The following is a 23,841-nucleotide window of genomic DNA, read 5'->3' on the forward strand; positions in this document are numbered from 1 at the left end:
CTTGCCCAGAACAGCAGCTGTAAACAACATTTGCTTTGTAGCAGAAGGTCAGCGATAAGGACAGCACCATTACCCAATACTAGCTAGTGTTGCTCCCTTTGGTTGAAACTTCTCAGCAACACTTGAAGTAGCCATCTACCAGTCTCTGACATCGATCTGACGAAAGTCTCCCCACTAGAACTGTGAGATGTCTTAGAGGTTTCCTCTGTGTACAGTTTGTTTCAGGTTAAAATTAAATAAAACGAAAGGTTATTAATAATCAACATGAAAAAGGAAATCTTGTGATCTTTGAAAAAGTAAAGTTCTAGAAAGGAAAAGCTGTGTGTGAAAATCTAAGGCAAGGCAAGGCAAATTTATTTCTATAGCACATTTCAGTACAAAGACAATGCAAAGAGCTTTACATGATTAAAACATAGGGAAATAAAAACAGAATAAAAGCAAGTTGGAATAAAATGTAGAAAAAAATGTTAAAAAATAGAACATGGGAAAATGGAAACTAAAAGCAAATATTAAAAACTTTAACTAATTATGTTTCAATAAACAGTTTAACTAGAACAGTCAAAGGCAATCCTGAAACAAATGGGTTTTTAATCTTGGTTTAAAGGAACTCAGGCTTTCAGCACTTTTACAGTTTTCTGGGAATTTGTTCCAGATAAGTGGTGCATAGGAACTTAATGCTGCTTCTCCGTGTTTAGTTCTGGTTCTAGGTATGCAGAGCAGGCTGGAGCCAGAAGACCTTAGTGGTCTGGAGGGTTGATACATTGATAACAAGTCTGTGATGTATTTAGGTGCTAGGCCATTTAGAGATTTATAGACTAACAGAAGTATTTTAAAGTCTATTCTCTGAGATACAGGGAGCCAGTGTAATGACTTTAGAACTGGGGTGATGTGCTCTACTTTCTTAGTCTTAGTGAGGACGCGGGCAGCAGCGTTCTGGATCAGCTGTAGCTGTCTGATCCACTTTTTAGGCAGACCTGTGAAAACACCTTTGCAGTAATCAATTCGACTAAAAATAAATGCATGGATTAGTTTTTCCAGATCCTGCTGAGACATCAGTCCTTTAATCCTGCAAATGTTCTTCAGGTGATAGAAAGCCGACCTTGTAATTGTCTTTAGATGCTTTTGGAGGTTCAGGTCTGAGTCCATCACTACACCCAGATTTCATGCCTGATTAGTGGTTCCTAGCTGAAGCGACTGAAGCTGTGTGCTAACCTTTGATCTCTCCTCTATTGGTCCAGAAATTATTATTTCAGTTTTATTTTTATCCAACTGAAGAAAATTTTGGCACATCCAGTCATTGATTTCTTCTAGACATTTACTCAGTGCTTGAACTGGTTCATAGTCACATGGTGATGTAGAGCTGTGTGTCGTCTGCATAGTTATGGTAGCTGATGTTGTTGTTTTTTTATTATCTGAGCAAGAGGGAGCATGTAGATATTGAATAGGAGGGAACCCAGGATGGACCCTTGGGGAACCCCACATGTGATTTGTGTCATCTCTGATGTAAAGTTACCTACTGACACAAAAAAGTCCCTGTCCTTTAAGTAGGATTTAAACTAGTTGAGTGCTTTACCAGAGAGGCTGACGCAGTTTTCCAGGCGCTCTAACAGAATGGAGTGATCGACAGTATCAAATGCTGCACTGAGGTCCAATAGTACCAGCACGGTAGTTCTTCCACAGTCTGTATTTATATGGATGTCATTAAACACCTTGATAAGGGCGGTCTCTGTACTGTGATGAGCACGGAAGCCAGACTGGAAAACGTCAAAGCAGCTGGCCATTGTTAAAAAGGTGTTTAATTGTTGAAACACAGCTTTTTTCAATAATCTTACTGATAAAGGGGAGGTTTGAGATGGGCCTATAGTTCTGGAGTAGAAGTTGTTCTTTTTCAACAGTGGTTTGATAATGGCTGTTTTTAGGACTGGGGGAAAACACCTGACAAAAGGGACGTGTTTATTATCTGAGTCAAATCAGACGCTATGACAGGTAAAACTTTCTTAAAGAAAGTTGTGGGTAGAACATCAAGGCAGCAGGAGGAGGAACTTAGCTGCTGAATGATCTGCTCTAAGCTTTTGGAGTTTTTTTGGCTGAATTGGGACATTTTGTCAAGATAAGTTCTAGTCGGAGACAGCTTTGGTTCTGAACATTATATGGATGTACAGACTGATCCTCTAATCTTTAGGGTTTTCTCAGTAAAGAAGTTATCAAATTTATTGCAGGCCCTGGTGGAATGGAGTTCAGAAGACACGGACACAGGGGGATTTGTTATCTTGTTGACTGTGGCAAATAAGGCACGAGCATTATTAATGTTTTTATTGATAATCTCAGAGAAGAAATTATCCCTTGCATTTTTCAGTTTTACGATATATCTGTAAAGTCTCTCTTTATAGATGTCGTTGTGAACCTGGAGTCTAGTCTTTCTCCACCAGCATCCGGCTTTTTGACACTCCATTTTTTCACCTCTAACTGCTGGAGCACTTCTCCAAGGAGATTTTTTATTCCCGGAAACAACCTTCACTTTAAGTAAGGTTGAAGTAGCAGAGTAAGCTTGGATAAACGTTTCCATGGCATTGTCCTTAAAGGTGTGTTTTCTTATGATGTCCCTTTGGCAAATGAGTCACTGAAAATGATGCTTTCATAGGTAGCAGAAAAGTGATCAGGTAGAGCTACCTCAGTTACACTGACCTTGAAAATGTTTAGACCCTTAGTGATCAGGTCTAAAATAAGTCCCTGTTTGTGCATTGGCTGTTTAACATGTTGAGTTAAACTAAAGTTTCTAAGTGTGTCACACAGTTCTTTTGCACTTGCACCTTATTTCTGCCACGCATCATCACAGATATTCCATAATCTCCGACAAAAAGGCCCAAGCTGAGGCTGGAAACTATCATGTCTGATAAGGTTGCTGCTAGGGCCTGGTGTATATCACAGAGAGGTCTAAGTACACACAATGACTGGCCAGAGTAAATTCTTCAGTCTTACGCATCTTTATGTTCTTTAAAAAATTTAATTTATTGAGGTTAAAGGACCTTTGATGCTGCACAGTCCTCTTGAGTTTGTTTACATCGTTACTGGACCAGTACAATACCTTGATTATTTTCTCGACATGGATGACCCGGATTCCATTCCAACCTGAGGTCCTATGTCACAAGTCTTCCCCCCTCTCTCAAGCCCCCTTTCCTGTCAGTCTACTGTAAAAATGAGCCACTAGTGCTGTAAAAACCCAGAAAAAGAGTTAAAAAAAAATAAAATCGGAGACATCTCTGATTTTGCTTAGTGGGCAGGTGCAGAGTCTCTGTCGGGGGGGTTGATTTGTCAAACAAACATAGTAAATAAACACAAACAAGTCACTTCGCATCATCCTCTGTCTAAAGGACATTGAACTAAAAGGCTTGAAATATAGAAATTTGAAATAAAAAGTTAGACATCATCTGCATAAAGAGAACCCTTATGTTCGGTTGGACCTCTCCAAATGCTTTAAATTACCTAATTTCACTGTAATTTCTGTAAGATCCAAGTGAAACTGCCATTCTTTAATGTCTATAGCAATAAACACTGTAATGTTTAAATTAGAAACAACTCTGTTTTCCATTCAGTGCCATTCGAGAGGGTAAAGATAACAGATATTTGAGAGGCAAATGTTTGCATAGTAAAGATGCTCGTCCAACCACAGCCCCACTTCCCTTCCTTGGAGTCTGAGTTGAAGGAATGTTGTTGTCTATTTTTAATGACAGAGGCAAAGAAAACAAGCTTGCACTGCACCCCATATGCCACAGGCAAACCGACAAACACAACATAGCAGCATCAACACATGCCGAGGAGACATTTGCAGGCATTTCCGTTTGGTTTCAAATCTGTGTTCCCATTTGGTGGTTTCAGGAGGCTCCACCAGCAGGGACACATGTGTTTATTGATAACACATGTGTTTATTGATAACTTGAACCACAAGTCTGATCAGTGCAATATATAAAAATAATTCTTCAGACTCACCCTTATAGCAAAAAGCTGGGTTAGATAACAGTCACAGTGCAGAGGGATGTTGGAAAGATGTGACTTTTTGTTTGTTTATTTCAACTTGTATGTCCTCTAATATCATGCAGCCCTTGTTTATTGATATAGATTTCTTAACGACCAATTTAGATTATTTAGAGAGCAGACTAGGATTATATTGCAGCATATACTGATTTAAAAAAACTACACTTGATATGTTTTTTCTTTAGACTATCATTCTTTAAATCATCTTAAATGGCGTAGTTCTTCAATCTACTTTGCACTAGGTTTCAATAAACACAGCAGTAAAACACATAATCCAGATGTAATTAAAACCACCATTTTACAGCAGACTGGCAGGCAAGGCTGCCTGCACCGCAAATGTGCTCGGATATTTTTATCTATTTAACTTTTTGGTTGCCGCCATTGTGAAATGATTAACGGTTGATGCTCTGGGATAATCAGCACATGGAGATTATGCCAGTAAAAGGGGAAATACTCAGCCTGATTAACAGAGCAGCCTATTAATCACAACATAAAAGTTTGTTGGGGCGGGGGGGGGGGGGGTATTGTTTTTGCAGCTGCTTCCTGGCTAAGTGTAATTTAAACAACGCTAGAGTTACTATTAGACGTATTCTCCTCATGTTTGAGCGGAGAAAACATTTGCACGCAGTAGTTACAAAGCCTTCACTGCAAGAGAGGAACATGAGTACATTTTTCACAGAAAGAACAAAGCTGAGCAACAGGTTTGATGATGAACAATAACACCAAAGATCTGATCACTGTCATGCGTTAATGAGGAGACCCCATCAAATAATTCAGATTTTTAAAGGAAATCTTTCCATATCAATGTCAAAAATGTTTTTGATGTAAAATGTATGAAAATAAAGTGATTTAATTACACCATTAATTATTAATGGTGTAATTAATAATTCAGCTGGGAGGTATTTGAGGTGCTTATTCCATGTTCTGCACTTATATAAGTCACCCTACATCAACTTAAAGGTAAACTTAATGTCCCTTTTTGAAAAAATGTGCATGTAAGACCATCTTACCTGCTCTTCCACTCCTCGGGGTGATCGAATGAAAAAAATCTCCCAAATCCACTCTGGTCTTATTCTTTCTACTAAAGCCTTTCTCTTCTTCTCATAAACATGAACACGACTTTCTTCTTGTGACTCTCAGCCATTTTCTAAGTAGACGATGAGAGGATCGGAGCTATAATAAACGGCTAACACCGAAGCTAACCGCTAAACTAACCAGGTACGTAACAAATAGAAGTGCGCATGCGCAGCCAACAAGCGGATGCTAACAAGGAACGTGCACGGACATTGGCGTTATGCGAGCGTTTCAGAATGACTGGCATGTGGGACAAGCAATAGATAAGGTGACCAATCCTCTTACCAATCACAGGACACAGGACACAAACACAAGGCTTTCCATATTTTAGTCAGGTCGCAAGGTCTTCTTCAGAATCAGAAATACTTTAATAATCCCAGAGGGAAATTGCTGTAAATTCTTCTACTTTAACTTTAAGTTTTTTCCTTTTTCCATATGGTTTCAAATTTTTCTCATGCACCCTCATTCATGGTGGTTTCCTTGATGGTGAGCTGGTCGGGTCCGGCTGCAGCAACGCATCCCTAAACCATAATACTTCCACTTCCGTGTTTGACAGTTGGCATGATTATTTACCTTGAATGCTTTGTTGGGTTTATGGCAACATATCCTTTGCTCAGTCGTCCAGATTATTAAGTTTTAGGCTCATTGCACATTATTTCAGTCCGGGTCTTTGTCTACGTTCTCCTTGGTAAAATCAAGCCTGACCTCCATGTCTTTCTTGCAGAATAAAGGTTTCCTTATTGCCTACCTCCCATGAAAGTTAAACCTGTGTAGTTTCTTTTAGATTGTATGGTAACGCCGTTCATTAATAGTAGCAAGAGGCTGTGGTTGGTCCAATTATGACATTTTGGGGACTTCTATCAACATGCCGGGCTCGGCTTTCAGGGTGAACATACTTGCACGGCCACATTTAGATGTGTTGTCAGTTTTACTTGTCTCCCACCTGTGGACTGTTTTCCCTACGGTGGAGTCGATGATTTCAAAGTCTATTGAAACTTCATTAAAATCCCTGCACAGACTCATAGGCTGCTATAATATATAATATTGTTTCCGAAGGCATCTTTTCACATTTGACATTTTTGCTTTAAAGTATAACAAACTGTGGGGGATTTATTGAGAAGGAATTCAGGCCGAGCAAGTAGAGTTTCATTTAACTGACTCGGCTTTAGTCCTTGACCTGCTGGTTTAATTGTCCCTCATGAGGCCAACTAAACAACTTTTTACATTTTTTTCTGTCCTCTAAACATAATATTTATTCTAAAACAGATGCTCATTAAATTATATTAATTGTGGTATGTATTTGAAAACAAAAGGACTAATCCTACCATCAAAATTGAACAGTTCAGGGATTTTCATTTAGGCTATGATGGTGGCAGGTGCAGTAATCCGTATCTTCACGCTGCGTATTTTTGCCTCCACACTTCAAAAAGCCAAAAACAGGCACCTGTTAAATTGAGATTTGTTAGATATCACATGAGGCTACAGGTAGTTTGAGCAGTTGACAGCAATTATTTGGAAAATGACAGATGATTCACAGGTATTGTGACATACATAGATATGGACAAAAGGGACCGATTGCCTGACGTCATCCCAACACTCTTGTCGGTTTTCTGCAGAACTCCATGAAGGTGATGTTCAAGTGCCTGTGGAAGAATTGCGGCAAGGTGCTGAGCACCACTGCGGGCATTCAGAGACACATCCGCACCATCCATCTTGGGTAAGACACCAACATCCAAATACCGTAGAGGAACCACCTGCATCTTATGGCTCTCATTAGCTACGTTTACATGGACAAAAGTAGTCGGAATAAATGGCCGATGGGGATAAAAACGTGTGATTTAAACAAGCCAATCGGAATATGATGATCGGATTAAGCTCAATTGGAATTAAATTGTAAACCGAATCAGACGGGCGACTTATGCCGATTGATAATCCGATCAACATGCATATAAACGCTTGTCAGGATCAAGTTATTCCGAATGTGGTGAACTGACCCGAGTGTGCATGTGCGCCCGACTTGAACATGTTATATTTCCATGTTGGCGAATGGCGGGGATACGTTGTGAAGCAAAACTGTCGGGGCTCCCGATACAACCTTTCTATTCGAAATACTAAAAGAGCTTAAGATTGTTGCTTCATCACTAACGTTTCAACCGTAATTAGAACATCATGAAAGTCCAAAGAAGACAAACAAACTCGTATAATACGGCAATGTTTACTATTTTTTTTTATCTTTAGCAAAGACAGAAGTACTTCTTCTTCTGTTTGTTTTTTCTTTTTCTTTTTTAGGGGAATTTGATAACTGCGCATGTCAGAGTGCTTCTATTCTGAATAAAGCCATGTGGAAATACACACACATTATGATTGGATTACTTGATTGTGTGCCCATATAAATGGTACAGTCCGATTATTTAATCCAAATACATTTTAATCTGATCCTGAAAGTTTGTGCATGTAAATACAGCTATTTTGCCTCCCAATAACCTCAATAGTCGCTGGTTTATAGTCTGGCATCCTAAACAACATGTCATGTTGTGAGTATGGGAAAACTGAAAAGATTCTGATTGATCAATTGGCTTTGATGTGTAGCTAGGCTATCGTGACATTTCGCTGTCATGTTCGCTGTCACATAACCTCTTGTTTTTACGTCTCCACACATTCACTTTTCTCCGTACGTCATTCGTTTAGGCGTAACTGTGACTCTGACTGGAGCGACGGCGAGGAGGACTTCTACTACACAGAAATCAAGCTCAACACGGATTCTGTGGCCGACGGGCTGAGCAGCCTGTCGCCTGTGTCCTCCTCCATCCTCTCTCCCCCGCCCCCGCCTCCGTCGCCTCTGCCACCTCTCAGCCATCCGCCGGACTCCCACCGAGCCCCTCATCCCAACGACTCCAAGGAGCCTCACGCCGGCGGCACCACCCCTCTCAGCCGCTCTGCACCAAGCGCTCTCTACCTCATCCACACGGACCACGCCTACCAGGTGAGTACAGTGGCTCGCAAAACACCCGTATGCTGGGTTTTCCAAGCTGCTGCGACAAATACTCCTCGTAAGGGGTCCTACCATATCCAGTTAGCCAAAATCTTGGATTAGCTGTAGAACCGTAGAAGTCGGCGCTTTGTGATGTAAAGCGGGAAAGGGCGATAGACGAACACGAACCTTGCTCAGCATCCTCTGTGCTGTTTGAATCTCCTCCTTCAGGCCACAGCTCCAGTGTCCATTCCCTCCAGCAGCAGTAACTCGTCCTCCGCCAGTTTCACTCCCACCAACAGCTCCAGCTTCAGCATCTCCTGGCAGTCTCCTCCCGTCACTTTCACAGGGAACACGGTGAGGGAATGTCAACACGGCCAGACATTTGTTTAATCATGCAGCCCTCCAAATTTATTGACCCCCCCCTTCCCCTCGCTACAGATGTCAGGGTTCCTACACAGGATGAGAGTAGGGGTGGGCGGTATGAAGAAAATCTAATATCACGATATCTTTGGGCTATATCGCGATACACAATATATATCACGATATGTTCAAATAACCTTGAATAACAAATGTTTTTAGCCAAATAGTGCCTAATGTGGCATTGGTATATCCCATATTAACGTGTCAATTTTATTTTGTTTGAAAAATTTATTGCAAAATTAAAATTAATTTAAAATGTTACATTTTAGCCATTTTTTAACCACAGCTGCACATAGAAGTTTTTCACAAATTACAATATTGTCACATTAGAGCTCTTTCGTGATCAACGCTGGACCTTAAAAAAACAGAACATCCCAGCGGCCAAAAGGAACACCAAGGAAAAACCTGACAGAAAATAAACCTGAAATAAAAGGTGCTCTTTTGTGCTTAAGACATATAAATCTGTATAATAAAAATGTGACGATCCCAAAAACAAAAGCTTGTATTGTGACTATAAAATCAACTGACCAGTCGCAGCTACATATTCAGAGCATCTCAAAAATATTTCTGTTGCTCTTTAGGTGCTGGGAAATTTTAAACAAACGTTTTTTCCTGTCATTTAGCAAAAGAAGACTCCAGTTTCAACAGTTTTACGACAGGCGGAGTTTACAAGAGTCTTCATTTTGCACTGGATTACTTTTTAGGTGGAACAAATTTGTGCTACTGCTACCTTTTGTGGCAATGGTGTTATGGCATGTTTTGCAAATTACCGCATTCAATTACCGCACTCATGTCCATAACGATGGAGATGAGTTTAAAACTGAGGGAAGAAATCTTCAAAACTCAGTTTCAAGTCTGGAAACGTTTGAAACTGAGAGCCGTGAAATGCTGCAGCTAAATCCACCTGATACTGCAGTAGCATAATCTCACTGTAAAGCATAGAAAAAAAAAAACAAATCTTTAATTGTTTTTCTGCTTTAAGCTTTAGTCCTTAGCGCTCTGTTGTGTTTCAGACGTTTAGACTAGAGTATAGCTGCACAGCATGTTGAATCGCTGTTATCATAATATCCATGTGTGCACGTTGGCATTTGCAAGGGACTCCTTGGATGCAGTATTCGGTGGGATATAAAATGTTCCAGTGCCATGCATGTCAGTGATATATTTTGCATTTTGGGTGCCCAACGCCGGATCCTTTTCATTAGCTGCAGAGATACCAAAGCTCAGAAAGATGGTGGGATGATTGTGCTGAAGATAAAGATAGCCAGGAAATGAGGGTCGATCATAATTAATATCTTCATTTCATTTTTCAATTACACGTTTTCCTGATGGTGGTTAGATTGGAGGATACAGGTAGAGGGGTCTTTCACTGTTCCTATAACACAATCTCTCTAGGTCATCCAGGATCTTGGGTCCTCCCTCTTGCTGCTCCTCATCTTCAGCTCACCCTACAGGTTTTATTTAGGATGCAGTTCTGATGACTGACATGGTCATGGGAGACGGTTGGTTTTGTGTCCTGCAAGCCATCTCTGTGTTGATTTGGCGATATGTTTTGGATCGTTACAATACTTCAGCGCTGTAACAGTTTCCCCAGGCTGTTGGAAATAGAAACCGACCCACAGGATCACATCCTCCACCGCACTTAAAGGTCGGCTCCTCGTGCCGGATCTTTCCTTTCTTTCGCCTATTCCATGTTAAGCTTGATTTCTCCACAATCATATGAACTTCTTCATCCAGAAAAGCTGAGAATTGGCCTCTCGGGTTCATAAAATTAGCACATTTACGATGCATGTCAACCAATCAGAGAAGCTCAGCTTTGTGATGTGTTTTATGAACCTGCACCGTGTCTGGACGCCTGGAGAATCCAGGCACGGTGCAGAGGCGCCCAGCATCCATGTTCTCTTGCTGTACTCAACAAATGAAGCCAAGCCGCTCTCCATTGCGTCTGCCGCTGTACATCTAGAGCTCAGACTCACTCTAGATGCCTGTCTCACATCAAAGTGCACAAGTGTACCGTAACAATCAGTAGACATGTACAAGATGTTTGATTGATGTTATTGTGAGTCGATTACCACCAATATGACACTTTTTGCTGCAGTTGTGCAGCAGTGATTCTTTGGAGAGTCTTACTCCATTACCTCCCTTACCGTCCTCTTCTACAGGACTGTCTCAGAAAATTAGAATATTGTGATAAAGTTCTTTATTTTCTGTAATGCAATTAAAAAACATGAAATGTCATACATTTTGGATTCATTACAAATCAACTGAAATATCGCAAGCCTTTTATTGTTTTAATATCGCTGATTATGGCGTACAGCTGAAGAAAACTCAAAAATCCTATCTCAAAATATTAGAATATTTCCTCAGACTAAGTAAAAAAAAAAAATTATAACAGCAAAACAAAATCAAACATTTGAAAATGTCCATTAATGCACTCAGTACTTGGTTGGGAATCCTTTTGCACAGATTACTGCATCAATGCGGCGTGGCATGGAGGCAATCAGCCTGTGGCATTGCTGAGGTGTTATGGATGCCCAGGATGCTTCAATAGCGGCCTTTAGCTCATTTCCATTGTTGGCTCTGGTGTCTTTCAGCTTCTTCTTCACAATACCCCACAAATTCTCTATGGGGTTCAGGTCAGGGGAATTGGCAGGCCAATCAAGGACAGTAATGCCATGGTCAGTACACCAGTTACTGTGAGAATCTTATGTCGTCTCTTAACCACTACCATACTTGTGATTTAGTTTACTGAACCAAGCTGAGTGTTTTTCAAGGCTCAGGAGACCCTGCAGTGTTTCGAGTTAATTAGACCATTCAAGTGATTAGTTGAATAGCCTACTAGTATACTTTTTCACGATATTCTAATATTTTGAGATAGGATTTTTGGGTTTCTTCAGCTGTACGCCATAATCAGCGATATTAAAACAATAAAAGGCTTGCAATATTTCAGTTGATTTGTAATGAATACAGAATGTATGACATTTCATGTTTTTTAATTGCATTACAGAAAATAAAGAACTTTATCACAATATTCTAATTTTCTGAGACAGTCCTGTATATGCCAGAGTGACAACGATGAATGTAGGTTCTTGTCCATCCTTGTTTCTCTCCGTTCCAGTTACCAGCAACTTTAGGTGAGGATCTCTGTTCCTCGTGTTAATTTCCTCACTAATGAAGGCACATCTGTCTTACTTCAGTGGCATGGTTACTTGTATTTCCCATTTTGTAGAGTAGCAAAAGAAAGAAAAAGCTAAGAAACGGGCCTCTGTGTCACGTCATATTTACACCCCAGAGGAAAAGTCATGGATTACTTAAAAGTTCCTAACCTCTACTAAAATGCTTTAGTAGTATTTTATTTTAGGAGAAATTAGTAGGGGTGCACATAAGTGTGTCACTGGTTTTTGGGTAAAAATGTTCCATTTATGTTCAGGTTTTGTTTTAATTCACAGGATTAAACTTCTGTTAACTCTCTCCAGGTGTCTCCCACTGAAAGCCAGGGATTTGGAGAACAGCGGTCCCAGACCATCGCCGTCCTGTCGTCCCCCCCTAGAGCGACCACCGCCCTCAGGTACTGGTCCCCCCCCCCCCCCCCCCCCCCACCCTGCTCTTTGTTTCTAACCTGACACTAACTCGTTTGGGTTTGATTAATTACTAAGTAAAGGGGAAGCACATAATAAAATGTGTTAAACCAGTAAATCTAATTGCATTTTCTGCAAAAAAAAAAAAAAAAGATGTGCAATAAAGAGTTTAATTTACTGCATGTTGTGAAATTTGTTTTGCGTATTAGCAAAGTGGATCCTATTTGCCTATTTTACTACAGCGTGACCTTTGTTGTTGTTTCCTTCCTCCCCCCCTCTCCCCCCGCACCCAGCCGGAAAGTGCGCGGCGAGGGAAAGAAGTGCCGTAAGGTCTACGGGATGGAGAACCGCGACATGTGGTGCACCGCCTGCCGCTGGAAGAAAGCCTGCCAGAGATTCACCGACTGATCCCACCCGGCCAGCGCAACGCCGCTCCAGCAGGCGCAGCGGCCGTCGGCCAGACAAAACCTAGCGGGAGGGGGCTTCATTTTGCATGCAATTGGTCTTTCTGCAGCCCAGAATCGCAACTAACCGTCAAGCTCCGGCCCCTCTACCACGTTAGCGACATCCCTTCCAGCAACGGAGGCAAATGAAGGATGGCAGAAAGGCTTCTTTTTTGTCACAGCGCCGTCCAGGTTCCTTTTTACTGCCTCCGCCAGTCCCGTCATTTCCAGTGAATGGGAAACCCCTGTGCAGCTAGATGATGTAAAAATAGATCTTTTCATGTTGGGTTCAGTGTTTCATCTTTCTATGTTTTGTACAGCTCTGGTTTTTAATGGGAAGTCTTGTCTAAGAAGAAAAAAGAAAAAAAAAAGACCAAAAAGCATTTTTGTGTTTTGGTAAAAGATTAAAAAGAAGACTTTTACTTTTTTTTTTATCTTTATCCACAAGAAGAACATTGGAGGAGGATCTATTGTTGTTTCCTTCAACCCTTTCACTTGTTTTGTTTAATTTTCTGGACGTTTCGAGGTCAGATTTTATCACAATCAGCCATGTTCCTTCAGCGCTCCGCAGGAACCTAAAGGGAGCTGGATGAACGGCGGGAACGAGAAGGAAGCGAGAGACGCACGAAGGTGAATGATCAATGCAACACTTACAGTCAGGGAAAGCAGATGGACCACGTCACATTTTAAAAAGAAGTATCAGCCTGCTTAATCAGGTCAAGTCCTTCCTGATGTTCAGGGATGCGATTCTGAAGAGAGGAAAGGAACCAGTAGCTTCGACGTTGGGTTTAACTGTCTGAAGCAGCAGCTTCTCTCTTTCGGTGAACCTCCTTCCTCTTTCATGTTCTTTATGGTTGTTCTTTTTTTTATAGCTTTTGTTGCTCTTCAATGTCTACTTTTTTGTTTTGAGCATGTTGCTTCTTTTCTTATTTCAATGGGATCAAACTGAAACTGTTAAACAGAACGTGTTCTAAAAAAAAAAAAAAAGACGACTCCCTTTTAGCTCCTGAAGTCACACCGTAAAAAAAATCTTTTCACCACACGCAGAGATGAATAACCCTCCTCCTTGTATACGTTTTGCAGTTTTCCAAAGGGAACCGCTTAAAAAGGCAACTTTGTTTACATAATGCCACAAAGGTGCATCTTTTATTATCTGTAAGCTAAACATAGGAGGGCTGATAACCAAAAAATGTTGCACTAATTTAAAAACAAGCTGATTTATACTGCTACGTAAGCTCAGTTTCTTATTGAGATGACTTCTTTGAATGAGATGTAACAGCAAAAAAACAAAAAAAAAGGACATAGTTGCGTGCTCCGATTCTTGTTTCTTAAAGAAGTGAAGGGAAAAGTTGTGGGAGCTCTGGGTCAGTTCACCGCTTTGCTGTTTTGTACCAACGTCACGTGTTCACGTGTTGCCATTTCATCCTCGTAAGAAAGCCGTTTAACCTTTCCTTAGGTTATTTCTGCCAGCAGTCGGGTATTTTGAGAAATACTGGAGATATTTAATCATGCATAAGCTCAACTCTTATGCATAACTTAATTTAACTCGACTTTGTGAAGGGAAGACTTTATATAGCACTCTACTTCCTTAGTCTTGAGCTTCTGAGCCTTGTTTGGACCAATCAACTATGTCCGATTACCCCCCCCCCCCCCCCCAACCAATTAAATCATAATATCTACAAAATATAACCTGCTAACAGATCATATTTGTTGGGCTCACTAAACTATGCTTCCTTTCAGTAGATTCTAAGCAATTAAAATTATTTGTGGTCAAAGGGGGAAAGCCCTAAAGCTGGGTATCATCTGACACATCACAAGAGATGCACCGGTCCAACTTCTGTAGCAAGTTACCAAATCTCTGGTTCCTGTAAAACCCGCTGCCGCCAAGTTTTACATGCCTGTAAAGATTTAGTCACATTTCGATTTAAGTTTGAAAACTATGTTTAAGAATAGCATTTAAATCTCTACTGTAAGTCATTGTTAATTGTTTACGTTCAAATTAGAGATCATGTCACTCTGTGTGTGAGAGAGAGAGAGAGAGAGAGAGCAGCAGCTGTAAAATTAGATCTTAACGAGAAGTCGCTGTGTATATTCCTTAGAACAGTGGTTTTCAGCTTTTTAAAACGAGTACCGCTCTGGTTCATACTGCGCCTTCAAGAACCGCCTTACTGATGGACATTTTCAACTCGGCTGTACAGAACGACTTGGCCTTTGTTAGTTTGAGGCACCACTTTTTATTCAGAAGTTAAAAAGTCCCAAGTGTCAAGTTGGAAAAATTGACAGAAAGTCTGAATCCAGATAAGGAAAGTCAGAGGTGCCCATCGGACCCAGACCTTAAAATGGCGTTTGAAAGTACAAAAACTGAAATACATCATTGTTAGCTTGGTCAATCAGCAAAACAGGTAGCAAATCCTGCCGGTTTTCATTCCTGGGACTGGAAGACGGTTATGTTGGGTTAGATATCATTCCCAGGTCTGATAGGTCAACATAAGTGGCCACTAGCACTTGGCACTGTGAGTAACATCCTTGAATAATTAATATTTTAGGTAGTTGGTACTACTTAACTCTAAATCACAGTTGCATTTTCCTTGTAAATATTTGTGATAAACGGTCTTGTGAATACCACCAAAGGCAGCCAGATTATTATAGGTGGTTTCCTACTCCAGCATGTTCCATGATGGACAGAGGCTGAACTATCCAAACATTAACGCCGGGCTCACGTTGAATGCAGCGCAGGTTGCCGTCCTGATCCAGTCGCAGTTTGCCACAAACCCCGACTCAAATTGCTCCCAGGGAAACAGCGGTCAGCTGCGTAAACAGCACTGACGAGATGAAAAATTATTTAAAAACAGCCATGGTCTTCATTTTTTTTTTCTAGGGCAAAACTCGTTATCCATGCGCTGAAATATCCTATTTCACCCTCCTAAAGCCCCCTCTGTTTCCTCGTGTTTTTTGTGTCGTCGTTTTGTTTACGCTCGTCTAGCTAGCTAAGTTGCTGCGGTGATTTTATTCTGATTTCACCAGAACTTTATCCTGTCTAGCGCCCGATGTTTCCTGTTTAACTCATGAAATTCAGCAGCTTGCTCCGTTAACCGCTGCTCCGTCTGGTCAAACTTCCTTCTTGCAGAATTTTTTGCAGCGCGGCACGGCCTCAGTAACCGGACCCACAACCGGATGCAACTGATGATTATAAAAAATCAACACGTTGATTTTTTTATAATTTGGGTTCCTTGCGGCGCCGCAACCGGATTTGCACTGCATTCAATGTGAGCCTGGGGTAAAACATGGCAATGCTGCTGTAATGTGTTTAGCCTTACCGTTATCCGTATGCTCTCTTATTGCAGGCTAAGGACTGACGTGTTCCATAATACAGTTTCTATAGATGTTTACCTCTTTGGCAAATACAGTTTGGATTATTTTTCACAAAGTTAAAGTTAAAAAGTTCTATACAGAAGAGGGTTGTGGTCGATGCGACCGTGTAGCGCTTATGTTCTCTAAAAGAGATCCAACTTCTGAGTTTCTGACCAACCTCTCACTGGTCAGGGCAGATCGAGCTCAATACCAGCCGGTATTGGTCCAGTGCATCTCAGGGGCGGTCGGCTCCTTTCCAAACCTGCAAAAGTCAAATAAGAAACAACCAAAAGTACAAAATGGCAAAGCGGTGAAATGCCCAGCACCTGACTCTTTCACTTGTGTGTTGTTAACCGTGCACTGCACTACTCCTTCACTTCGCATCGTGCAAACAGATCGACAGTTTAAGCTTGACCCTTCAGATTGTAACTGAAGCCATTTCCCTTTTCATACAAAAAGTGTTTCTTTGAATTTCCGCTTCCATTCTCGGCTCGGAGGCGACGAAGGGACAGCGGCCGACTTCATTACCGTGTTGTGAATCGGAGACAAACGTGTTGAAGAGGAGACGAAGGGCCCGACAAGCAGGCGCTTCGTCTCTTCCTGTTCTGTGTTTACTCCGCTTTATGTGGCGGGTTGATTTTTTTACTTTTTTTAAATGCATGCTCTAATCTTGGTTTGCACTTCTGTCAGCCATTTTCACACAAGTTATTATAAACCAACACCAGCTGATAAACTCGCATTTGCCATTTTAACAGTCAGTACTTCCACATCTGCAGACCGTAGCTCTTACGTTTGTCCTTTTTGTTGTCGTTTCTGTATATATGGGATTTGTTGTGTATCCTCAACGCCTGTTCTGTTTTCAAGCAGACGGATCGATCGGTTCATCTGGATCCTTTGATTAGGAGGACAGTTTGTGAGAAAAAGTAGCTGTTCAGCCTTAATTTCGGATCATTGTTCTTCTGTTGTTACATTTAGATGATTTCAAAGCTTATTCGCCCTTGTACAATGTGAACATATTGTTGTTTAAAAAAAAAAAAGGACAAATCTATATAGTTTCAGAAAAAGAGAAACATTTAAATTCAAAGCTTAAAAAAAGAGCTTAGGCTGTTTTCCTTTCACTATTTTTTCATGTGTATATGCATATAAATATATATATAAGCTGTTTATTTGTTTTATTTTCATGTTCTTCTGAGGAGGCTGTGGGAGGAAACGCGTTACAGTCTCAGCGGGTCGTTCTCTTTTCCTTAAGTGTGACCCGCTTGGGGTTCCTTCATGTTCCCACTACTCTGCTGAGGTGTCCCGAAACCCGCCGCTGAGTCGGCGCCTTGTTCCCAGATAACTGAGGTTGTGTTTGCTTCCCTGCCTCAGCAGGCGTGGGCACCTGAAGGACCGCCGGGCGAAGTTGCACACCTTTCTCAATGTGTCACCGGGTTCGCTCGCGTCCAATCTGGGTTCCTGGATGTTTTAGTTACAGCTGAGTTGGAAGTTATTACTTTATTGTGCATTTTGTAATTGTTGTTCCATATGCTTCTCACTGCTTTCTCTCCATCACTATGGTGCTTTTATGTTCTTCTTCTCTTGTGTTTGGAAAAACTTGGCATCAGCTGCAGTGGAGGCTCCAGGAGCAAGTCCCCGCAGTGCTCAGAGGTGCTGGCAAAGCCGGACAAATTAAGCGGCGGCATTTCCAGGCAGCTAATTCTACAAGATGTTATCTTGACGTGTTTTTTTTTTTGTTTAGTTTTTTTTACTACATTTGGCTAAAATAAGCTAATCTAACACTGTTTATTTTAGGTTCGATCCAAATAAAGCTCCAAGAGCTTCGCTGCTGTATTTGTCAGACCTCTCTGGGAACTCTGGGATTTGTTCCTGGAACGGTCCGACCTGCTTCACAGTGCCGAGAACATCACTCGTCAACAACGGCACAAACTTGGCTCCAGCCTGTCGGTGCTTTCGGAGACTCTCGGCCCGCTGAGGTCGGGGGGATCTGGTGCTGTGGCCACGGCAGGGGAGAAACAGAGGTGCTATAGATACCCACGCAGTGCTGTTTCTCCCACTGATCGCATTGATTCCATTTTGTACACGTTGTTATTATTGCTGTAGAGAACATGAAAATAAAAACCACCCTGACTCAAGTCTGCCGAGTGTCCGGACACAAGTTAGTGACAACTATGACGCCCTTATCTGTAAGGACGTGGAAAAAGGCTGAACATAAATTCATCTTTTATTGCAGTAGCATCATTGCATAATGAAAATATCGCTTTTAATTTGGAAAAATAGAAATACGGTAGGTGTATGTTATTCCTAAATAAAGTTTTATAAAAGTAATAACTATTAATTATTAATTATTAGTCCTGTTTATGATCTAAATGTGATGTGGCATAGGTTGAGTTGTCTTAGCTATTATTAAAGATGGGGAAGACAAGTGACCATAACTATTAATCAAGGCAAATGTGTTTCTGATATCTTAAAAAAGGTCTCCAACTAATTAAGTACTTGCTTAAATTTGCTCATATCTACAATAAGTAAAATAAATATAAGCCAATTAGAGTTAGAAATAACTGGAGCTGGGAGCTACAAGGCTGAACGAGGACTAGAGTTGAGGTGGATGGTAAAGCTAAATCTTAAATAAAAATTGGTTCAGAGCACTGAAGTCCTCCAACTTGAACTGAAACTGAACGCTTTAGTCTCAGTTGAGATTAATATGGAGTCGAGTTTGACTTGGAACAGATATGAATATGTTGAAAGGCCCCAAACTCCTACTGTTCAGTACTTAGGAGGATCTATCATGCTGTGGGCCTGTTTCACTTCCAAGAGGTTGCCATCAAGGACTTTTTCAGAAGTGGTTCATCGGGCTAACATTGAGACCCAGATCCAGTAGAAAACCGGTGCAGTGAGCCAGGGTCTGATAAGACTATCACGAAGGCAAGGCAAGTTTATTTGAATAGCATATTTCCATACAAGGACAATGCAAAGTGCTTTGCATGATTAAAACATAGGAAAATAAAAAGAATAATAAAAAAAAAGAAATTGGAAAGAAAATTCAAACTAATAGCTAATCATGGTTTTAAAAACAGAAAGGACTGAGCACTCTAGAAATCCTGCAAAGACCAATGGCTAAAGATGCCTCTCTCCGTTTGCTCCAATATCCTGAATTGTTAAAGGAGAATATTAAGTGCTGTACCATCAACAAAAAGAGAGTTTAGAAGGTATGAACTAGATTTCCTAATGTGGATTTTCTTCCGGACCGGTTACATGTATTCACATTGTGTAAGTATAAGATGATGCTATTGTAATAAAACACACATTTGTTTTAAAACTTTAAAAATATGCACACCCGTGAAGGTTTGAGGGGTTCCAATAATTTCCTGTCAAATGTTTGTGCACTGAGGCGCATCCAGGCACAAGTAAAACATTTTAGCACTTAAATCAGAAGAAAAGTCATATTCGTCAAAGATTTGCTTACTTGTGTATCTTGAGCTTTTGATGTATGACACAATGTCTTCATCGGTAGATCAAAACAAATAGTATTCACTAGGATGGATACGATATGTATAAGTTTACCCGAGCATCATTTAACATGCTGTAGTATGACAAAAGTAAGACATTAAAAGGACAGAATAATCATTTTTGGTGTTTTTAAATGCAAAAAAAGCCAAAAGTGTCATTAATATTTTGTAATATTTGTTACATTTGTAAAAAGTTGTTACATTGGCTGGTTATTAATTATTCATGCAGCATTTTAAAAAAAACTCTTTGGAAGATGTAACACATGGTGGTTATTTATATTGCATACATTCATAAAATATGTCATCTCAAAGCACATTACAAGGTAAACGGATCAAATTCATATATATAATTCAGTTCAATTTAATAAACATCTCAAATCCAATCACGGTTATAATACAGCGCAGCCAAGTTTGGTTTATGATGCTAATTGGTAAAACATTTCCTGTCTCCGGAAACCCAGCCGAGTTGTTAATGTTATAACTTTAGCAAGCATGTGGCGACAGTGGAAAGGAACCACTCCATTTTAACAGGAAGCGTTCCAGAAATATTCTCCTGAAATCCAAAAACCTTTTGCTTACTACCAAATACACTTAACAGCAAATCATTTTCACCAAAGGTGAGATTATGAATTCACATATCCAAGTCAATAAACAATTTAATGCTAAATAAAGATTTTATACAACAAATAGTTTTGAATTTAGCCCAATCACTCTTTAAAGGGAGCGACTGCTGCCTTGTTTGAACCTTTGATGAATTAATAAAAGAGGAGATTGGCATCTGCTGTTGCTGTTTTTGTTTAATCATCTATAGAAAGGCTGCAATAATTCTTTATTTCCAACAAATTGGATTATATCATTGGATAGATTTTGCCATTATTGGCTGCAGTTTGAAAGTAGTTTTTAATGCTACCCTGTAACAACTAGCCAAAACTTTCATGTTACTGGCAAAATATTTTGTCATTTCCTCAAAATTTCTAATACATAACCAGCAAGTCAATTCATTATTGGCTTTATTGCATTTAAATGACCAAATTACAGTATTGGCTGCTACAAAACTAAAATGCTGATATTCCTAAGGCCATTTCTTGCTAGCCAGTTGGTTGCACCTTTTAAAATATTAATTCACTATAAAAATATTTTTTAATTAAACGTTTGCTTAATAATTCTGGGAATTAGTCTAGAATATTTTAGCTTAATCTCAATTTTTGGGACCAGCTGAAGAAGGTGCCTATGGCAGACCTAAATCCAATGCACTTCTCCCAGTGGGACTTCTATCATATTTAAGCCATACTCTGGTAAATAAAGAGTTGTAATGAAGTCTTAAGAAATTTCACGGGTCGGATTTGTAACCTTGAGCTCTCAGAATCATCTGAGCCTCAGGTTATTTTAAATATAAGCTACATATAACACGACTAAGCTTCAACAGAGCACTTAAACTTCTGATGAAGACCATGTGAAGCAGTCAAAAGCTCCAGAGAGAATAAAATGAGTGCTTTCATCAACAAATGTTTAAATTATTTCACCATTTTTGCAACAAGCGTTTTTTTTTTTTTTTTTTTTTTACTAAGAAATCCAAGACATAGCCTCTGTTAACCATGATTGCATCACCTTAAGGGTCTTAAATGCCAAACAAATCAGAGAACACGATGCAACATGTAGGAGATCCTGAATGATTCACTTCGTTTCAAGAAAAACTGCCGGATGAAAATATTTCTAATGATGCCCAACAGCATCTGATCTGACTTATTCATATTAAAGTGATCTCTCAGCCCTGAAATCTTTGAGCGTCGGGGAGGGTTTTCACAAAAGCTTATTGGAAGCTATGCTGACAAAAGGCCAAAAAAAGCGATCCGTTTGCGCCGGAGAGATTAATCAGAGATGTTTTAGTTTTGTTTTTTTTTTTCTGAACAGAGCTGCTGGTTGTTCTGTGCTGCCTAACGAAGGAATGAGCTGTGAATTATGTGCAGAACGAAACAAAGATTGTGTTGTAGTGCTTATGGGTGTCATAAAAATCATCTCTCTTGAGTCAACGTGGACTCCGGGCTCTGTGTCCAGAGCAATTACGGGCGGCAATGGCTTTAACTGCAGCTCATGTGTTGACGGTTTTATATGGAGTCCTGGTTTATGTAACTGATCTTTAGTTAGATGACAACACTTGTATGTCACAAGAAGCTGGCACTTAATGTATCCTGTATCATCCACATATGGATCAGTATATGCTACAATATAAGCTGTGGTGCAGTATATCTAACCAGTATCGGTGTTTAACCAGTATCCAGAACTGTATACTCTCAGAACTTCATCTGTGTTGCGCGCTCTTGGCGTGGCGAGGGGGCTTTGACCTCTCAGCTCTGTGGCTACTGATTAACCAGCCACCTCCCCTCCCGGCAGGCGATAAAGAAATGCCGGAGGCACCTCTATCTGCCTTGCTACGCACCATGCTTCCTGCTTTCAGCAGATGTAACAACAGGCTGGCAGCAGGTGGCGCTCTGTGGCGCTAGAAGTCACGAGATGGGGAGCGTCGGCTAGGTTTCTGCCCACCATCTTTACGGGGTACTGCGTTTTGTTTTGTTTTTCCCAGGCTGCCAGTGCAGGTGTTGCTGTCAATGAAAGAAGGAGTGCGTGTTTCCAGGATCTTCTTCGGCCCGAGTATCTTTGGAGGAGCCTTGAATGTGCCTTGATAAGCGTGGAGTTTTTGCCACGTTGCGTGTAGAAACGTGTGCTGCCGATAGCGCAGGCACACAGGCGAAGACGACGGCGGAATGTCTCTGGTGCTGGCTAGTCCGAGTTCTGCTTTTTGTATCAATGAGTCAAGAGATTTGTGATGCAAAAGGAATGTCCTGTGCGTTGTGTACAGAGAGGCCCGTTTCAGCCTCTCCCTTTTTTTTTTGTTTTTGGTTCCAGGAAGATGTTGGAGGATCTTCGGAGTGACTTTTCTACTCTTTTGCTGTAACTTGTTAACTATTTTTCGACTATTACGATAATGAAGCCGTGTTTCTGTGCGTTGTTTATTGTCCGATTGTCGTCTTTGTTTTCCCAAACGAGACTCCTCTCTCCCTTTCACACAAGGGCTTGTAGACGACCGTGCGAGGAAATGTCGCGGTGCACTCCGGGAGTGTTTGGGAAAGCAAGGAAGCTTCTTTCACCAAACAGTCGGTGAAATGATCCGTCTTTCTGAGCAGCCCTTTCCACAGGAACATGGGTGGGATTCCTCTCGCTTCCATGCTGAATGTGGATGAACATTAATGTCTTTTTAAAAGGGAAGTAGTAGAAGAAGAAGAAGAAAAAAACACCCACTCTCATCAGCCTTGATTCAATTATTGGCTTTGAATGCAGCATTAATTGGCGGCTTTTCTTCAGAGGCATTAGTGACACAGCTCCATGGGTTTTAACCTGAATATGCAACAGAGGGCGTTGACCCACCCTCTCTTTCAACAGGATCATCTCACTGGCTGTTTTTATATGATTACAATCACGTAGACCTCAAGAACTCAATGACTGTCGCACTGGACTTTTACACTTTTCTTTTTTCAAATCTGTGTACTACTCTGGTCTAACTGTATTTCTAATGCTGCATGTGCATGCGAATAAGGAAACTATTGACTTTATATAAATGTCTTCTATTTGTGCCATAGCACCGCCGACGGGTTGAGAACTGCCGGCGTCACCTCAGTGTTTGAGAAAAGCAATTTTTTTTTTTTATCCTCTGTTGTGGTTCAACCAAGCGGTTTCAAAGTATGTCTAACTCCCTGCACCAAATGTGTGTTGAAAAGACATACATTTTAGATGAAAGGAGCAAAGACGTCCACATAACTGTGGTTGGAAGATGGTCCGGGTTGATCTGGTGTTGCTAACAGATTCTAAATGTTCATCTTTGTTTAAGAGGGTTTAAAATTTGAACAGGATCTAAGGCTATGTTCACATAACATGGTAAAACAACCCAAATCCAATCGTTTTGCCCACATCTGACCCATATCTGTGTTTTTAATGGCAGCCCAATATAAAAGCGCTACTTCTGTACGTAGTACTAAAATGTAATGTTAAACTGGATATTTTTCAAAGCGCTTGCAGGTTGAACGGTCGCGTCGTATTTCATGCGTCGTTTACGTCACTGTCCTGGCTCTCACTACGCATCCACACAGACTTCACTACAGCAGCAGCAATCGCGGCTCCACAAGCGGCCAATTGTAATAGCTGCTTCTCTTGTCTTACCTTTCTTTTTCTTGTTACGTTGTGGTCTTAATATTGTCGGTTCCCATTGCGCGACAACTTCATACTAACCCGGAGACGCCTGTATTCACTATTAATTATTTTTGTTCAACAAAGCGTTGTTTAACACTTCCAGTAACAATTACATCCATTATTACTTTCATGAATGCTGCGTTTCTGTGTCTGTTGTCTGCGGTCGGATTTTTTTTGGGGTCTTGAACCGTTCAAACTGAAGTCTAGCGCCAGTTGCATTTAAT

General features: G+C 40.7%; 1 protein-coding gene across 3 annotated transcripts in view; it reads left to right on the top strand.

The window, feature by feature from the left end:
- znf704 (zinc finger protein 704) overlaps positions 1 to 13,810 on the top strand; it is a 94,624-nt gene extending 80,814 nt beyond the window's left edge. For 2 of the 3 annotated variants that reach the window (XM_036145220.1, XM_012868617.3), the window contains exons 5-9: positions 6,723 to 6,823; positions 7,795 to 8,089; positions 8,309 to 8,434; positions 11,974 to 12,065; positions 12,369 to 13,810. In XM_036145220.1, the coding sequence (XP_036001113.1) occupies positions 6,723 to 6,823; positions 7,795 to 8,089; positions 8,309 to 8,434; positions 11,974 to 12,065; positions 12,369 to 12,483 (729 nt within the window). In that variant the 3' untranslated portion in view covers positions 12,484 to 13,810. The remainder of the gene's footprint in view (positions 1 to 6,722; positions 6,824 to 7,794; positions 8,090 to 8,308; positions 8,435 to 11,973; positions 12,066 to 12,368) is intronic. The other variant, XM_012868620.3, reaches the window with a different exon arrangement.
- The last annotated feature ends 10,031 nt before the right edge of the window (positions 13,811 to 23,841 follow it).

This window comes from Fundulus heteroclitus, chromosome 13 (assembly GCF_011125445.2).
Source record: "Fundulus heteroclitus isolate FHET01 chromosome 13, MU-UCD_Fhet_4.1, whole genome shotgun sequence".
NCBI classification, from domain to species: Eukaryota; Metazoa; Chordata; class Actinopteri; order Cyprinodontiformes; family Fundulidae; genus Fundulus; species Fundulus heteroclitus.